The 19,357-nt window shown below is 32.2% G+C and overlaps 2 protein-coding genes across 2 annotated transcripts; one reads left to right on the top strand and one right to left on the bottom strand.

Moving 5' to 3' along the window:
• Window positions 1–4,853: 4,853 nt before the first annotated feature.
• LOC100257708 (NAD(P)H-quinone oxidoreductase subunit U, chloroplastic) lies at window positions 4,854–7,123 on the bottom strand. Its single transcript, XM_002281191.5, has 5 exons — window positions 6,692–7,123; window positions 6,427–6,488; window positions 6,264–6,353; window positions 5,967–6,107; window positions 4,854–5,021 (listed from the first exon to the last, which is right to left on the bottom strand). The coding sequence occupies exons 1-5, from the start codon at window positions 6,945–6,947 to the stop codon at window positions 4,926–4,928; spliced, it is 645 nt and encodes a 214-aa protein (XP_002281227.1). The 5' UTR covers window positions 6,948–7,123; the 3' UTR covers window positions 4,854–4,925.
• Window positions 7,124–7,480: 357 nt separating this feature from the next.
• On the top strand, window positions 7,481–13,722 carry LOC100262831 (peroxisome biogenesis factor 10). The gene is made up of 11 exons (XM_002279748.5): window positions 7,481–7,865; window positions 8,263–8,294; window positions 9,266–9,355; window positions 9,934–10,028; window positions 10,160–10,370; window positions 10,634–10,703; window positions 10,799–10,877; window positions 11,333–11,466; window positions 11,976–12,067; window positions 12,542–12,630; window positions 12,710–13,722. Exons 1-11 carry the CDS (start codon window positions 7,658–7,660, stop codon window positions 12,810–12,812), a joined length of 1,203 nt encoding a protein of 400 aa, XP_002279784.2. The 5' UTR covers window positions 7,481–7,657; the 3' UTR covers window positions 12,813–13,722.
• Window positions 13,723–19,357: the final 5,635 nt, after the last annotated feature.

Below are 19,357 nucleotides of genomic sequence, written 5' to 3'. Positions count from 1 at the left end.
AGAATATATTTAAATGTTTTTTTATTTATTGTTTTTTATTTATTATTCATATTATTGGAAACTTTATTTACACGTATAAATATCAAATATAATTATATATATATATTTTCACATATATACAAGACACTTGTATTAATTGTACAAGTATTTGTACTAGTTGTACTAGACTTATAGAAGTGTGTTTATCATGAATATATTTGTGTTTTTATGAAAATTATTAAAAATGTGAAAATGTCTTGTATATGTGTTAATATAGAAAAAAAAAAAATTATATTCAATATTTATGCATGTATGTGAATAAAGTTTTTAGTAATTTGGTATGGAAAACAAACAAAGAAAATGAAACAAAATATATACATAAATTCATGATTTATAAATTAGTACGTGCATTATAAAATTGTTATTTAATTAAATTTCAAAAATAAATAATAAACAATGACAATAATAATCAATCATTACGTTAATGAAAAATAAATTAAGATAAACATGTTTTATAGAGTTGTTATTTAATTAAATTTAATATAAATTTAAAATAAATAATAATAATAATATTCATGTATTAAATTAATGAAAAATAAATTAACATAAACATGTGTTATATAGGTGTTGTTTAATTAAATTTTATAAAAATAAAAAATTCAAAATAAAAAATAATAATAATTAAACATTAAATTAATGAAAAATAATTAATATAAACATGTTTTATACATTTTTTATTTGATTAAGTTTCAAAAACAAAAAATTTTAAATTTTCTAAATAAAAAATAATAATAAGTGAACGTGAAATTAATGAAAAGTAAATTGATATAAACATGTCTTATACAATTCTTATTAATTTAAATTTTAAAAATAAAAAATAAAAATAATTATAAGCAAGTTAAATTAATGAAAAATTAATCAATATAAATTTTTATTTAATCACATTTAAAAAAAATACAAAATTTAAATATAACAAATAATAATAATCAAATATTAAATTAATAAGATTAAATTAAGATAATAGTTGCAACTTTAAAAAAATAAAAACTATATTAATGTTAAATAAATTTTGAAAAAAATATTTTATTTGTTATTTTAATTTTTTTTTAAATTTAATATATTAATTATCATGGGTACTTAATTGTCCTTTTTAAAAAAATACATGAGTACTTAATTGAACATTTTCTAAAGAAAATGCTTTAAGGGTATTTTGGGCATTTATTACTAATAAACTAAGGCTTATATCCTTCATAACAATTTTATAACTTCTTGTAACTTTCCACACTAATTATATAAAGTGTAATCCTTTACAACAATTTTTAAGCCTGAATAAACATAATTCTTAATAATTCTTAATGCTCCATTTATTTTAAAAGAAGCATGTTATTCAATAGAACTTAGAAAGTTAAATAATCCCTTTGTGGTACTCCTTTCACTTTTGATTATGTCAATGTAGACCAAGGTTATGTTCTTTTTTTTTCTTCCTAACTCTTCCCTCCATCTTTTCCTCCTTCGAATAGAAATGGTTTCTTTAGTACAATCTCACACTATCTATTCAAATAATCCCTTACTTGAACCTTTATAAGGAACAAATGCTTCTAAAAGATTTGGAGTCATTTGTATGTCCCTAATTCTATTAAAGGAAAAGTGTAGAGAATTTTAGAGAAATTTGAAGACATTCACGCATCTTCACAAATAAATGGAAGAAGATGGAGAATGTAGAAATTTCTAGTGAAATATACAATCTCTTGGACATAACTTGGATATAGAATTTGTGTAAGGAATTCTAAATTAATAGAAAAAACTTTCGGATTTCGGAGAGTTTATCGAGTGTATAAATAGAAAACAACCTCATTTAGTCAAGATACCATGCATTTGAGAGGTTACAAGCTTTGTAAAGTGTTCTAGTGTAATACAAGCTTTCATCCTTTCGATGTTCCTAGCTTCTGAGTTGCATGGCATTGTTGTGTATAACAAGTTAAGTTTGGGAAAAGATTGACTTAGGTGGTGTCTTTTTTTTAGCTAAATAAAAAAAGTCAAAATATTTAGATTTTTTCATTAAGTTAAAAGTAACCTATTGACATCATTCAATATAATTAAATTAAACTTATTAATAACAAGTTCATTTTAACTATGTTGAATGATGTCAACATGTTACTTTTAGTTGAATAGAAAAAGCCAAAATATTTGGTTTTTTCTATTCAGCCAAAAAACAAACAATACGTTAGTAACATCAAATGACTTGAGTTATTTAAGTATCATAAATGATATTAGGAAATTACTAAGTCCATTATAAATAAAGTATTTTTTTGGAATTTTTTTTCTTTGTCATGTCTTAGAAGCATAAAATCATAGTGACTTGTGAGAATAGAAATCCAGTTCTCTTTGAAAGAGATTTTTGTTAATAAAAATGCATCGTTTAATAAATTTTTTTTTCTCAAAATTTTTTATTGAAAATCAAACCAGTGAAAAGGTTTATTGAATCAGAAAAATTATTGCTTCATTGGTTGTGGTCAAATTACAGTCAAATTACAGTCGAATAAATGATATTATAAATATATGATTTATATTATATAAAATTAATAATAATTATAAAAAAATTATTATTATTAAGCTATTTAAGATGTAGGTAGTCATTTTGGACTTGTTGGAACTGAATGATTTATCCGGCTTGAACGATTCAATATCAATTTGATGGCAAATCAATTCACTTAGGCCAACTAGGATCGGTCGGTTCATTCTGGGTTTCAAAACATTGGTTGTGATAGGCTGATAGCCCAAAAGGAAAGTGAATATGGGTATAAAATTCCAAAGTCTGACCCCTTCCTAGTTGCTTTATACATACAATGAAAAACTTTAAGACTAATCTCCTACCACTTTTTCTTTTTTATACAATTGTGCATGTTTCAAATATTATTATTATTACTATTACTACTTTTTTTTTAGTGTTATTAAGGATTATCACATTCATGTATTTAGGTTTTTGAGTTGAGATGGTTTTACTTGAATTGGGGTTTGACTATTTCATATGAAAATTAATTAATGTCCTTCTAGATAAAAGGAAAACCTTTTTATGAAATTCAACACCACCATCATTTAGGTGAGTGCATTTTTGCTTCCTTGGGAAGTTGTTTGGGGATATTTGAGGCTTCTAGGAAGTTCATTTGTCTTGATGTGAAAAATAACATCAATTGAAAAATTAAATGGATAAAATAATTCTAAATGAGGAAAAATAATCTTTACTTTAAAAATATGGAATATGTTTTTTAATAGGATAAAATATATAACTTTTTATATCTATTCTTATATTATTGTATTTAAAAAAAAAAATAGTAAAGGATGATCCATATATTCATCCTAACATAAACTCCTTTTTCGGTGGACCTAAAATTTGAAACCTTATAAGAAACTTAACCATCCAAAATGTTATATACCTAAAATATTCATTTCCTTTTCCACCTCTTCTAATTCCTTCGAAAATATATAGATATAAATATAAATAAATTAAAAGAAATCTAAGCTTGATCTAGAGATCATTTGGCATGAAAATAGTGAATAATAGAGGTTTTGATTATTAAGAAATTAACCAACAAAAAAAAAATCGATGTTCAGAGGTTTAGTGCCTTGTTTGGAACTATACTATTGGACATCTCTTATATATATATATAAAGAAGTTTTTTCTAGAATTTGGATGGGGATAAATGAAAGACGAGGAAGGCATATGTATATGAATTAGAAAAGGCCAAACAATCTTTGCACCTGAGGAATTTTGTCAAAAAAAAAGGGCAAGTAGCCTCTGGTTAGGTCAAAATATATTCCACTTAGTTTTCTTTGTAAAACCATTTTCGTTGGTACTGTTTATATTCTTTAAAAATAAGATTTAGGTTTAAAAAAACAATTTATACTAAAATATTTTCATCCCTTATTATTTATATAACTGGGTTTTTTATTATCTGTATATTTTTATTTTTTTATGAAGTGTATCTTTTGACATTTTTGTTAATGTTTTTTTAATTATTTATTTTTTATGTTATAGTATATTTTATATAATTGATAATATTTTACTATAAGCTCACTTGAAATGTGATATTAGAAATCAGTAATTTGAAAGCATCAACCAGTCATGTTACATGTTCTAAGCCCAGTTCATTTTGTACCCAAACGTGGCCCAATTAAGGGCAACTGCTACAACAATCTAAGGCCATGACAGTTTGCTACCGTTCAAGAGGAAAAATGATTAATTTATCAAAATTCCTTCTTTATTTGTTAATGCAAATACTTACACGGAGTGTGGGGCATTTATCTTGTGTATGTATTATTTTTAGAACTTTGTAAGGGATGGCAATGGTCATAAACAATTTTACCAAATTCTTGAATGGTTTTATTTTTATAATTTTTATTATCTTTTAAAATTGTTTTAATTAGTACTATGTCATTTTTTTTCCTAATTTTTGGTTAAGCTAAGGATATGTCCAAAAATGGTTCTTGAAAACCACAGAAAACTATTTTTTGTAATTTAAAAAAATAACAAACTTTCAATAAAAATAGTTTTTTAAGAATTTGTTTTGAAAATAATTATTTTTTCGATAAAATTTGAAGTATTTTTAATTATTTATTTAGATAATTTTGAGTAAAAATATAAAATATGATAAACATTTAAATATATATATATATGTTGCATGTAGGTGCTCTATATTTATAGAGAATAATTTGAGAAAAATATTTTTCATCTTATGCAAAATTTTATTTTTTAAAATAATTAAGAACTAATATTAAGAATTACAATTTTTTTTAGAATTAGTGTAGAAAGATTGTAAGTTACAAACTGCCCTTCGTGGATAGTTTTAAAATATTAAAACAATGGAAAATTGTAATGGTGGAAGAGATGAATTTTACATCTTCATTTTAAAATTTTCCAAAATAGAAACTCCAATACAAAATTTTTCCTATCTATTGAGAGCGATAGATAACGTGAAGGATAAAATCAACCAAGCAAACAAGAAGTATCCCACTAAAATAGTAGGCCTCACATCTTCCGGTTCCTGCAATGAAATGTATTAAAGGTTTTGAGAATTTCGATTTCTACTGTGTTTTCTATTTTTCCATTTTTCCATTGAGTATAAATTAATATTCAATTTCGATTTCCCTAATTTTGGATGACTGGATTTGTGATAAATGCAAGGGAAATTGTGTTTTGTAGAAAAATATATATCTAATATAACATAACTTTTCACCAGTGGAACGTTATATAACATATCTAATATAAAAATTGTTTTTGAAAACAATATTTTATTTTATTTTATTTTAAGCAGAAAGATAGTTTTTAAATTGGAAAATAGGTTTGACAAATTTTTGATAAAAATTAAATTTTAAAAATTTGTTATGAGGGCAAATTTAATGTACTTTTAGCTGGTTTTTATACAATGTTTCAAGGAATCATTGAAAATATTGCGTATACTACGAGTTTTAGAATTTTCTGTAAGTGAATAAAATTTTTGTGAAAAAATAAGTTGAGAAAACTTATTTTTATAAAAAAATATTATTTTTGAAAATAAATAAGAACTTTTTTATAATTATTCTTAAAACATGTTTTTTTTTAGGCCATTCTTTTTTTGTTGAAATTTATTTTTAAGAAAATTGCGGATGAAGATATTGTCAAATAGACCATAAAACACTATTTCTTTAAGGTCAAATTTTAAATTACCAATTAAATTTCCTTTCATTAAAATGTGAGACATGCATAAAAGTTTAAGAACGAAAAAAGTTAAAACTTCCAATTTTTCTAACCTGATTGTATGAAAAACATTTGAAGAGAAAAATTGACAGGACATGAACCAAAAAAACGACTTAGAAATTACCTAAACATCATTCCTCTCTTAAATTTAAAATCAAATCTAGGGCTATCTAATTAAAAAGAAATATAATAGTAATTAAAATAAATAAATAAATAAATAAGAAGGTAGAGAAGGAATTGATTTTGGCCATACCTGAGCAGGAGGCTCCTCTGTGGGAGTTTTTGCTTTCTCGACCTCGAAAGGCCAGGCATATCTGTCTCGTTTCTCACTTCTGGCCAAGCTCCAATCGTATAATCTTCTCTCTTTCGGAGATGACAAAATCGAATATGATTCCTACGCACAGAATGAAAATGTGATTCTTATCAACAAATTCAAATTCAAAAAATATTCAATGCTGTGTGTTTCCTACACGAATTTCAAAATCAGAAGTTCAAGGAATAGCGCTTTATGCAAAACCAGAGGCTAGAAGGCCACAAGCCTACAACTAACCTTTAGGAGGCCAAGCTTGTTGTTAGCTTCCTCTTCATCCAATTCCTGACTCTTCAGTTCTTCAACCTTTCTCTTATATGCAACTGTAACCTGAGTAATGAAAAACAATATGAGAGAAAGAACCAAAACAATAGACCAACATATGAGATTTTTGCGCTCTGACTTGATCGTATGAGCATTCTCTCTGAAGTCCAAGTCTGCCGTAGTGATCTGCATCAGTAATCGCTGCATTCTAAAGAAAAACTTCATCAATTAAATGCACAATCATCAAAAGGCTGATTAGAAACTACCGATCCCGATCCATCAATCCGATGCAGATGTTGTAGACTCAAATCAAAAATTAAATTCAGAATCAACGTAAATTTTAAGATCCGGAAACGAGAAAAAAAGGAACAAAAGTTTGAAGTTCATGTAATTTTCTGTCTTACCAATGCCGCGAAGAGCTTTTTCAACATTCAAAGCCGAGATCAAAGACGGAGGTCCCTTCGGAGTCTCAACAGGACTGTTTGAGTCTGATTCATCTGTAGTTTCCAGCGGAGCATCACCGGAGCTCCTTATCCGGAATCTTCGCGGCTTGAACGCGATCGCAATTGAATTTGAGAATTGGCCGCCGTGTCGTGGCGGCGACGTTCTGAAATTTGGCCGGAGAAGGGAGGCGGTGGCGGAAGTGGAAGTCACAGCCATCGGCTCTGGTAACCGGTTTGTGTTAAAGCTTTGGAGTTTGTTTTGGGGGGTTTTATTGGTCTGGCACTCTCACTTGGCTCATTTGGCTCTTTGGTGGAGATAGGAGAGCCTTTTTCACCAGTGGAACGTTATCCAATAAACGAAGTGCTCACCAGAGCGAGGATTTTATATCTAAAGCTATTTTTGCTTCAAAAAACTGATTAACAGAAGACTGTTTTTTATTTATTTTTTATTTTATTATTATTATTATTTTCAATTATTTTCAGAACAGTTTAGTAGAATAAAAATTTATTTAAAAACTTGAAATATTTTTAACTTATTTTTTATATTTTTAAATATATTTTAACAATAAATTTTATTGATAATGTTTTATTTTTAATCATTCATATTTTTAACCGCTTACATTCCATTACAATAATGAGGGGAAAAATGATAAGTGTATGCCAAACAATTGCTAAAAGTCTATTTTTTTTCGCAGTTATTTGGTTTCCCACATACATAATTAAAGCCTCCAAGCTACAATAACTAGGTAATATCATTTTAAGAAGATTCCAGTTTTCTAAAACGACGTCGTCCTGCATCTCGATTTCATGCCTTCTTGCGTTTGGGTTTATCTATTGAACACCCGCAAAACTATTTTCTAAGTTCTGTGTTTCATACGATCTTCTCCAGAGTTAGTGAGGAGAGTAGCCTTGTGAAGGCAGACAGAGATGGGGTTGGGACGGCCCGAGACATCCGGTTCGGTCGACCCAAGAGACACAACCGGAGAAGTGGGCCGGACCACAGCTGCAGAACCGTCCGGTTCACGGCGATTCCCGCTGGCGGCTCAGCCGGAAATAATGAGAGCTGCCGAGAAGGATGACCAGTACGCCTCCCACGTCTACGAAGCCTGTCGCGACGCTTTTCGCCATCTCTTTGGTCTCTTCTATTCAGTCCCAAAATTTAGGGTTTTTTTTAATATATATATTTTTTTGTTTAAATTTTCACTTCACTTCCATTTTCTGGTTCCGTTTATTTCGCGGAAATATTTCGGAAATATTTTCATCACTTTTGAGACTCCATATAGGTAGATTTTCTAGAACATTTTTTTTCTTGGAGAAAATTTTCCTGGAGATAAATCTCTATGATCGGTGAAGCTTTATCCTTTTTCAGAATTTATAAGAATATTGATTCAGTTATCCTTGGTTTCATTTTTCCTTCAAACAGACAGAACTTATTGAATAATCTATTTATTTTTTGTTCTTGCACTGGATTTTCTTTTAAACTTTAAAAAAAAAACACTAATTTCTCATTCTCTAATTTGTGCTACATTCAGGGACAAGAGTTGCTGTAGCTTACCAGAGCGAGGTATGTCCTTCCAACTTGGAATTTTGGTTGCCCTCATGTATGATTGAACATTATTTCCCTTTTCTCCTCTTACCTTTTTCCTGGGTTTTAAATTTGCATTATACTTTACAATCTTTATCAACCCGTTTGTAGCTCTTGTAACAATTTAAATTTAGATTTGTAAGATCCATTTGTTATGCTCTTGTCCGTATGTAGGTGAACAAAAATGAAATAGAGATGCGAGTAATTATGTTCAATCTTATATTGAAGTCATGCCCTGGAATAAGTGACTTCAATACTGCAATCATAATTTTGGTGATATAGGACAAACTATAAGTTTTAGGACCTGTTTGATAGCAAGAACGAGAGCATTTTTCTGTTTAGAGGAAAATGAAAATGACAGAAAAATGTTTCATAACATGAGTTCAAAAACTGTTTTAAAAACGTCTCCTGAAATTTTCAGGAAATAGCGTATTGTTGTCTTCCATCTTATTGAAAATTTCAAGTACTGAAGTGTTGAAAATATTGCAAAACTGAACAGGTTTATTGTTCTCATTTTTCAAAAAATATACATGTCTGAAAAGCCCGTTTTCACCTCTGGGAGGCCTTCACTTTCTGGTTGGTTCTTGGAAAGAATGAGGAAAAAATAAACAAAAACTGCTAAAAAAAGGAATGATGGAATGTCATTTTGCTTGCTGTGGTGCACCTTTGGTAATTTTCTGTAAGACAAGTGTAGACCGTCACTTGGAGAGTCCATTTTAAATGATTCATATTACTTCTGTGATATAGAAATAAATGCTTTTGAGTGATTCTATTTCTTCTGATTTTCTTTTTTCTTTTTTTCTTGTTTTATATTTTTTATTTTTAAAATTTTCAACTTTAAAACCAAGCCCTGTTTCTGGTCTATATTTTTGGTATTTTTTTACCACTGGCCATGCATACGTTGTCAATTTGGATGTTCAATTATTATATTTCTGGCTATCATTTTGCAGACAAAACTTTTGGGACAGATGCTTTATTATATCTTAACAACAGGTTCAGGGCAGCAGACACTGGGTGAAGAATATTGTGACATCACTCAGGTATGCAAGCCTTAGTTTCTTTTATCAGTTATGACTTGGGACTTAAAGAGTAGCTCATCCACTTAAGTTGTTACAGCACAGACTTATAATAATGTCAAAAAATGAAACCTGTATCAACACCATGATTTTTGTACATTAAATAACATAGTTATCCCTTATAATTTGCTTGTCAAAAGATATTTTTTCATTTGGAAATGCTAGTTCAGGTATGACTAAAGAAATCTTATGTGATTTATAGGGTCAATGAGTAAACCTATCAAAAAATAAAAAATAGGGTCAATGAGTAAAACTTCACCGACCCAGAACACACAATTTGATAGGTTTATATTTTTTGCTCCTTATCGAACAATTAAATATGATTGTGATATGCACTGAACTATGGAACTCAAAAGCATAGGCAATTTAATGAAAACTTAAAATGTTAAATGGAATTTGTGTAATTTGAGCAAAAATGTACTTTTTTCCATCCTTGTTTGAATGAAAAATATTAATCGTACTTTATGAATGGTCTTTGAACTCCCATCATGAATATTGTATTGTTTGATCTATTTCCAACGTTTTCATTGTGGGTTTTGTAGGTTGCGGGACCTTATGGACTTTCGCCAACACCAGCCAGGCGTGCTCTTTTCATTTTATACCAGACTGCAGTTCCTTATATTGCAGAAAGAGTCAGGTTCAATTGATATTTCCTTTTGGTTCTTCATTTTAGATACTTCTAGTTTTGATGTAGTTTTATTTCACAGTAATCTATGAAGCATATGTGGTTGTTATTCACTGGGAAAACACAAACTATTTGTTTTGCAGCTCTAGAGTTGCGGCCCGTGGCATAGCCATTGCTGATGCACAGGCTGATGAGCTTTATGGAAACAATGTTCCTGGGAGCAGTCAAGTTCAGTCTTCTGCAATTACTGAAATTCCATCTTCTTCGGCATCAGGGGCATCTCTTTCAGTTCTTTCAAGGTTGAAGGAGAAATTCAATCAATCATGGTTGTATGCAGTTCAGAGGTGGCCTGTGGTATACTTATCTTCCTAATGGATTGGGGATATGATTTGGTGTCATGTTTTCTGAATTATAATTTAAATTTCTTCTTTCAAGCATCCTTCAAAACAAACCTCATAGATATTTTCACGCTTTGGGTTAACAGTTCTATAAACTTTTGCAGAGTGCACTCAACTTTTTCTTTCATTCTTATTTGAACTTAAAGAACCACTTCACTACCTGTTTTATCGTCTGAAAATGCCTGATTTCTTAGGTACTATTTCTGCTGTTGTATTCAGGTACTTCCCTTAGCTCGTGAGTTCTTGCAATTGGTTCTTCGTACTAATCTAATGTTCTTCTACTTTGAAGGTTCTTACTATGCCTCAAAGACCCATATATTCAATGGAAGTTTTAGTGAAGGTCTTGGGAGAATTCTAATTGTTTTGTGCAATGTATTTCTGCAGGCTTATATTATCATATCTCGAAACGTGCAGCAGGCATTCGTTATGTCTTCATTGGAAAATCATTGAATCAAAGGCCTAGGTTAGGAGTTAAATTATATATATATATATGTAAAAGATTTTTAAGAATTTTTCTCATAGAAGATTTTTGCCAAAGGGGGCAAGAAAAATGACATCAGTTTTTGGTTTGATGCATTTTTTTGAAGCATTTTTTTGAAGAGCTCTTTCAACAGTACTCCTTGTTCCTGTGTGTTGTATTTTCTTGGCTTTGGAAACTTGAACATGTAAAGTTTGTCTTATGTTCCATGCTTCACTCTGTGGGAACATATTGAGTGTTAGTTGAAGGTTCTAGTGTGCAATCTAGTTGATTGTGCTGGGCTCTTTTTTGGGTGATTTCTCTTATTTTCCATGTTTAAAAAATTAATATTATGTAAGTGCTGGATTTTTATACAAACACTGAATTATCCATGGCTGCTAAACATTCCATGCTGCTGTAAACTAAAATATTCCAACTCATCATATTGGCTTTGGGTGCAGATATCAAATATTGGGAGTATTCCTTTTAATTCAGCTATGTATCATTGCCGCTGAAGGATTACGGCGCAGGAATTTATCTTCTATTGCAAGTTCAGTTCATCGTACCCCCTTAGGGGCTCACCAAACTGCAACAGGTTTCTTGATTATACACTCGTTTTACTTTATCTTCTTCATTTACTGGAGTTTTACTTCACATTTCTATACAAATGACCCTAGTGATGCTATTTCTTCTTGAAAAAAAAACCTCTGTTTTTGTGCATCATCACTAGTTCTCCCTTGTTATTTTGATTATTATGAACTTCTGTGGATTTTCCGTCTCATCATGACAGTGTCTCATTCTGATCCTTGTACTTTTCCATTAACTTCATATAAAAAGTTGTCTGACACAATAACTGCACAGTTTAGACATATCAGCTCCACTACCAGAACTAGGAATACCAAATATAAGTCTCTTACATTTATAGCAAAGCCTAATGGAGAACCTGAAATAGCCAACAAAGAATTTGAGTTCCGGATGTTGGGAAGTATATTAGCTATCCTCTTCATTGCACTGCAGCCCCAAAGGAGATTTTCCTGGCATGTGTACTGTTGTGTCATTATTTTACTATAATTATAATTTGCCTTTTCATCCATTGGTCTGTAGGGCAAGGTTTGCCTGTTTTAAATGAAGAAGGCAATTTGATAGCAGCTGATGCTGATAAGGGAAGTTGGGTCTCTGATTCCACATATGTAGAGGTAGATTTTCCAACTCTCTCATAAAAACTGTATCATATACTTTATTTCATTATGTTGTGCCTGCTCAATCATTAAGGTGTATAGTGCCATTTCCCTTTGCGCAGATTACAAAAAAGCTTCACTATATTGAAAATAACATGGGCAGTAGTTCTTCTAGTTAAGTAAAAAAAAAGGGCATGAATATCGGGTTTTTAAATATGAATTCCACATAGCAAAGAAACTTTTGAGAGCTCTAGCCTGGATCTGGTATCTTTTGTTTTGGGAACTTAGGAAAGTTCTATCCTTAAAACCGATTTCACTTAAATGCTTAACACCTTTATGGCCTCACAAAATGTCATTCTATCTAAACACCCATGCTCATTCTAGAAATGGCTCAATGTCCATATTGAGATTGGCAATCTGGATTCTTATCAGAGCACATGATCAGAATCCCACTAATTTGATTTTGCAACTGTATTTATTGTATTTGTGCAGTCTCAAGCAAGTGGGGTCAGCAAATGCACGCTCTGCCTGAGTAATCGCCAACACCCAACAGCCACACCTTGTGGTCATGTATTCTGTTGGTACTAACTCTCGACACCCTGAAAAATATGTGCACGTGTGTGTTTGTGTTTTGTGTGTTTGACATTGCTCTGTTTGTAGGAGTTGCATTATGGAATGGTGCAATGAAAAGCCTGAATGTCCACTCTGCCGCACACCCTTGACTCATTCAAGCCTAGTTTGTTTATATCATTCAGACTTCTAGTATTTGACTATGGCGATCTCACTAGCTAATAAGCACAATTGGAGAGCAAAGGGTTGGAGCCAAGCAGCTGTTCTCTCTTGTACAAACATATGATGCATTTTTAAGCAATCACTTACTCATCTCAGAATAAAGCTGAGCGGAAGCTGTAATCCCCAGCAGGGTGGCAATAATTATTGTCATTTTAGCCATCATCAAGCATCGCGATCTCATAAAGTGGTGGAGAGTAGAGACATTTTTTCGTTAGAGCTTCTGGGGAAGGGAAATGGGAGTGCCTCTTCCATGATTGGTTGGGTGGGTGCAAGTTCACTCCACATCAAAGTCTACATACTGGGCAATGCTTTCTTGAGCACGTTGTTGTTGCAGGCTCCTCGGATTTCATCCATGGCAATCTTCATCAGATGTTTGGAAACTCAACTACGCCACGTGAAATAATTAACTTACGGGCACCCTTTGGATCCAGTGCATTGCTGGATGGTTCTCTGGACAGGTTACTGATGATGATCTCTGCCACGGGTTCGAGCCTGTTACAAGATATTTTTCTTCGGGCTCCCTCTGATTTGAGCAGCTTGTATCACTCTCCCCTGTTAAGTTTTGGCTAGAGGTTTGACATAGATTTGGCCACTTTCCCTTCCTGGTTCTAGCTATCCTTTTTTCTGTGCTTGTCCACATACTGGAAGAGAAAATTTTCTTAGTCAAATACCCATTTGGGTTGCAATTGAACAAACATTCTGTGCGACTCTCCTTTCGAATTTATGCCTTGCGAGAGTGATGGGTATTCATCGGATGGGCTTCTGTTAAATCCCTAAGCTTCTTGGACATTAAAATCCTATTTGTATAGAACTTTTAAACTCGAGATTTGCATTTTTGAAATTCTATTTTGAAAAATAGAAGATTTTGTTTCTCGGTCTTATTTCAAAGTTATTCATATTTTTAACAAATGCATTTTTTATTTACGGATAAATTAGTTTCCTATTATGGCTCTTGTAATCCCATATTTCGTGACATGGTATCAGAGTAGTAAGTTTTTAAAACCTTGGCATCATTCTGGCCTTCATCACCATTTTTTTTGCCTTCATAGCTAGATTTTTTATATTCATGTTTTCTTTCTCTGCATTATTTTGCTCTATTTCTGAAGGCAAAACAGAGTATTTCACATGTTCTTTTACCAGTTTCATTACTGCTGGTTTTTTGTTTTGCGATCTGCCTTAATTCCCAAGAGATCAGATTTTTCAGACGACTACTACAACACAACCGGAGGAGATTGTTCGATCTCAACAACCTAGGGAATTGCAAAACATTCAGGCTGTGTATAGGTTGGATCGAAAAAATTACCTTAAATGGTCTCAACTTGTTCGCACTGTGCTGAAAGGGAAAAGGAAGATCAACCATCTTATGGGTATAAGGTCAAAACCAGGAGATCCCCGTTTTAAAGCATGGGATGAAGAAGATTCTATTATTATGGCGTGGCTATGGAATTCTATGACTCCTGAGATTAGTAACACATGTATGTTCTTGGCTACGACTAAGGATATTTGGGACGCAATCCAACAGACGTATTCAAAAGCTAGAGATGTGGCTCAAGTATATGAGGTTAAGGTGAAGACGATTGCTGCAAAATAAGGAAGTAAAACAGTTACTGAATATGTCAATCAATCAAAAGCTTTGTGGCAAGAACTTGATCATTATAGGGTGATAAAAACCAAATGTCCTGAGGATGCCACTGTTCTAAAGGATTTTATTGAACAAGATAGAGTTTATTATTTTCTTGTTAGGCTTAACCCATAATTTGATCAAGTGAGAATCCAGATACTTGGCAAGCAGGAGGTTCCGTGCTTTAATGAGGTGGCGGCACGGATTCGAGGCGAGGAAAGCCGAAAGAGTGTTATGCTTGAACCACAAACCTTGGATGGATCAGCCCTACTTGCAAAAACAAAATATTCAGAGCAAGGAAAGAATGATTTGCCTAAACATTTAGGTAAAGACAATCAGTGGAAGGATAACAAGAACAATCTCTAGTGCTCCTATTGCAAGAAACCAAGGCACACAAAAAAGAAGTGTTGGAAGTTGAATGGTAAGCCACTAAGTCGTGAATAGGGAAACCGTGGAGAGCAACAAAGGCCTCAAGCACACATGGCAAAGCAACCCAAAACTGAGGAAAATTCAGCAACAGGTGGGTTCAATAGTGAAGAAATGGAGAAGTTGAGAAGTTTGTTGGGATCCCTTGACAAACCTATTGAAACTTGTTATTTGGCTTTTTCAGGTACACCTTCATTCTCTTTTTGCATAAATGTCTCACATAGGGTTTATGATGACTCTTGGATAATAAACTCCGATGCCACAGACCATATGACCTCCAAATCTCAACTTTTCCATACCTATACCCTAAGCCCAAGAAACAAGAAAATTGCAGTGGCCAATGACTTTTTAGCTACCGTTGCAGGTTTTAGAGACATATACATCATACCTACCCTTATTTTTAAAAATGTCCTCCATGTACCAAAATTGTCGGCCAACCTTGTTTCCATTCAAAAACTTACCCATGATCTTAAATATTATGCTATTTTTTTCCCTTCTTATTGTGTTTTTCATGAACAAGGCTCGAGGAGGAGGATTAGACTTGCTAAGGAAAGGAGTGGTCTTTACTACCTTGAATCATCTCAGAAAACTTGTAATAATTTGTCGTTGTCTTTTCTCAATTCCTCAAATAAAGATACCATTTGGTTGTATCACCTACGTTTAGGTCATCCATCTTTTAGGGTTTTAAAGGTTATGTTTCCTCGTTTGTTCCAAGGATTAGATATTTATGAGTTTCATTGTGAAACTTGTGAATTGACAAAACATACTCATGTATCTTTTCCTATTAGCAATAAAAGAAGTTTTCATCCTTTTCATTTTATTCATAGTGACATATGGGGTCCTTCGACTATACCTAATGTTTCTAGGGCTCGTTGGTTTATATCCTTAATTGATGATTGCACTCGAGTTACATGGATCTTTCTTCTTAAACAAAAATTTGATGTTAGCATTGTTATACATAATTTCCACTCAATGGTTCAAAACCAATTTGGGGTTAAAATAAAAAACTTTAGGATAGACAATGCTAAAGATTACTTCAACCAGATTTTGTCACCCTATTTTCAATCACAAGGCATTCTCCATGACTCATCATGTGTTAACACACCCCAACAAAATGGGGTAGCCGAGAGGAAAAATAGGCATTTACTCAACACAACCCAAGTCTTACTCTTTCAAGGGAATGTTCTTAAGTCTTATAAGGGGAAGCTGTTCTTATTGCCATATACATGATAAATAGAAATCCCTCATGAGTGTTAGACAACAAAAACCCCGTAGAGATACTTAAGAGTTTCTATCCACACTTCAGAACCTTAAATGGGTTCACTCCTAAGGTATTTGGGCGCACTGTATTTGTTCATGTCCATAACCAACATAGAGACAAGCTAGACTCTTGAGCCATAAAATGTGTCTTTTTTTGTTACTCATCCACTTAAAAGGGATACAAGTGTTACAATCCCTCAGCCATAAAATTTTACATCTCTGTAGATGTCACCTTCATAGAAAATAAACATTTTTTATCCAAGACATCTCTTTAGGGGGAGATTTCAATGATGAAAGATAGTCCTTGTGAGTCATTTGAACCTCTTGACCTTCCTCATGTCTCAATCCATGGTGATGAAGAACCTAAGTCATACGAGCCAATCACACATGAGTCACCCAATTTTACCACTAAACCCGTGTCATCCCCTGTTCCAACTAGTGTCACTCCTCGCAATTTTCCATAGTTTCCTAAGGTGTACTCAAGGGAAAAGGTCATTCCAGAACAAAAGCATGTCCAAGAATCCAACTCAGACCCTGAGAATGAAATCACGGTAAGATCAGACCCACTTTTACATACACAACCTGGTGAAACTTCCACTAACTCAACATACAACTTAGACCTAGACATTCCCATTGCTTTCAGAAAAGGCACCAAAGAATGCACTAACCAACCACTCTATCCACTATCACACTATGTGTCTCTTAAGCACCTATCACTAGCCCACAAGAATTTCATTGTGAGTCTAAACACCATTATCATCCCTAACACTATTTCTGAGGCATTGACAAAAAGAGAATGGAAGGATGCTATGAGAGAGGAAATGAGTGCATTAGAAAATAATAAAATATGGGAGATTGTTGAAAGACTGAAAGGTGAAAACATTATTGATTAAAAATGGATTTTCACACTGAAATATAAGGTTGATGGATCTCTTGAGAGACATAAAGCAAGATTGGTAGCCAAAGGGTACACTCAAATTTATGGAGTTGATTATCAGGAGACTTTTGCTCCAATTGCAGAAATGAACACTGTAAGAATCCTGTTGTCACTGGTTGCCCATTACAATTGGCAACTCTTATGGTATGATGTTAAGAATGCATTTCTTCATGGTGATTTAGATAAAGAGATTTACATGAACATCCCACTGAGATTTAAGGGAAGCACAAGTAACAAAGTGTGCAAATTGAAAAAGGCCTTTTATGGGCTAAAACAATCTCCTAGGGCTTGGTTTGGGAGATTTGCAAAAGTTATGAAAGAGTTTGGGTACAAACAAAGTCAAGGTGACCACACTCTCTTCATTAAGCACTCGGTTGCAGGGGGAGTAACTGCTCTTCTAGTCTATGTTGACGACATCATAGTGACTGGAAATGATGAGAGAGAAAAACATGAAGTGAAGTAGAGATTAGCAATAGAGTTTGAGATAAAGAAACTAGGGAAACTGAAGTACTTCCTCGGTATTGAGGTGGCATATTCCACATAAGAGATCTTCATCCTCAACAAAAGTATGTGACTGATATATTAGCAGAAACAGGGAAGATTGAGTGTAAATCAATCTCTACCCCAATGGATTCAAACCACAAGTTGGGAGAAGTTAAAGAAGAACCAATGATGGATAAAAGAATGTACCAAAGGTTGGTTGGTAGGCTCATATATCTTGCTCACACTCGGCCAAACATCGCCTACTCGGTGAGCATGATCCAAGAGAACCTCATCTTCAAGCTGCTTACAGGGTGTTGCATTACTTGAAAGACAACCCCGAGAAAGGAATTTTGTTCAAGAAGAACAATGCTCTTGCTCTAGAAGCATACACCGATGTTGACTATGCAGGTTCCCTAGTGGATCGAAGATCAACTATAGGGTATTGTACTTTTCTTGGAGATAATCTGGTAGCATGGAGAAGCAAAAAGCAGAATGTGGTAACAAGGTCGTCTGCAGAATTAGAGTTTAGGACCATTATGTGAACTACTTTGGCTGAAGATTATTTTAGATGATTTGAGAATCAAGTGGGATGGTCCTATGAAGCTCTATTATGACAACAAGTCAGCTATCAATATTGTTCATAACCCTATACAACACGATAGGACAAAACATATTGAGATTGATAGACATTTCATCAAAGAAAAATTGGAGAAAGGAGTAGTGTGTATGTCATATGTTCCATCAGAATATCAATTAGCTAATATCCTAACAAAAAGGTTGAACAATTCAATGTTTCATGATTTTGTATTCAAGCTGGGAATGAAAGACATCTATTCCTCAGCTTAAGGGGGAGTGTCAAGTTGTAAATAGGTTGTAATTGAGTTGTAAATAGAATAGGAGAATTAATTTAAAATCCCTTAAATTGAGGGATTCAGTTAGATAGTTTTCTGATTTAGGAATAAGTTAGTTTCATATTATATCTCTTGTAATCTTCAATATAACCTATGTGTATAATAAATCTAATATGCAAAACTTATTATTTTTCATCCCATATTTCGTGACATAAAACATAAATTCAAAGCAAAATTTGTTATGTTTTTGCTTCTATTTCCTTTACTGCTTTTTGGGACAATTATGGTTAAGGGGTTGTTTGGCTGAAAATTAGTCTCAAGGGGTTATAATAATTAGTGTGAAGGGATATAAAAAGTGGGAGATAATTTTTGTCATGTCAAAGAACACATCACTAGTTGAGAGTGTACAAGTTAGGGAAAGGTTCTCCCAAAATTGCTAACCAAACACGCCCTAACCTCACATTAAAACCAAAAAGAAAAGTGTTTTACATTTGGAACCTCTAATCTCCCATTTATTCATCATTTAGGGTTTATCACACTAATTATGCAAAGTATAACATCTGGAGACTAATTTTCAGACCCGACAATCCCTTAAGCATAATTGTCTCTAATTTTTAAAAGTGTATTAGGGAATTAATTTGGAAAAATGTTTAATAAATTTATACTACAAATAATTTTCAGAGAATTTTTTTCAATAAAAGCTATTTTATAATAAATTTAAGATGTTTCAAATATTTTTAAAATAATATTTTAAAAAATAATTAAAAATATAAAGAATATTTTAAAACATTTTATATTGTACATGTAATATCTTCGTACACATTTCAGTTTTCAATGAAAGTCTATTTATAAAAATAAGTAATAACCATTTTTAACTACTATCGTCAAAATTTATTTTTTGAAAGGAGTGTGACAAATAGTGAAATAGGTAATTAATT

This window comes from Vitis vinifera, chromosome 4 (assembly GCF_030704535.1).
Source record: "Vitis vinifera cultivar Pinot Noir 40024 chromosome 4, ASM3070453v1".
Taxonomy (NCBI): Eukaryota; Viridiplantae; Streptophyta; class Magnoliopsida; order Vitales; family Vitaceae; genus Vitis; species Vitis vinifera.
Note: the sequence above shows the minus strand (reverse complement) of the source record. Positions and strands in the feature narration are given on the sequence as shown.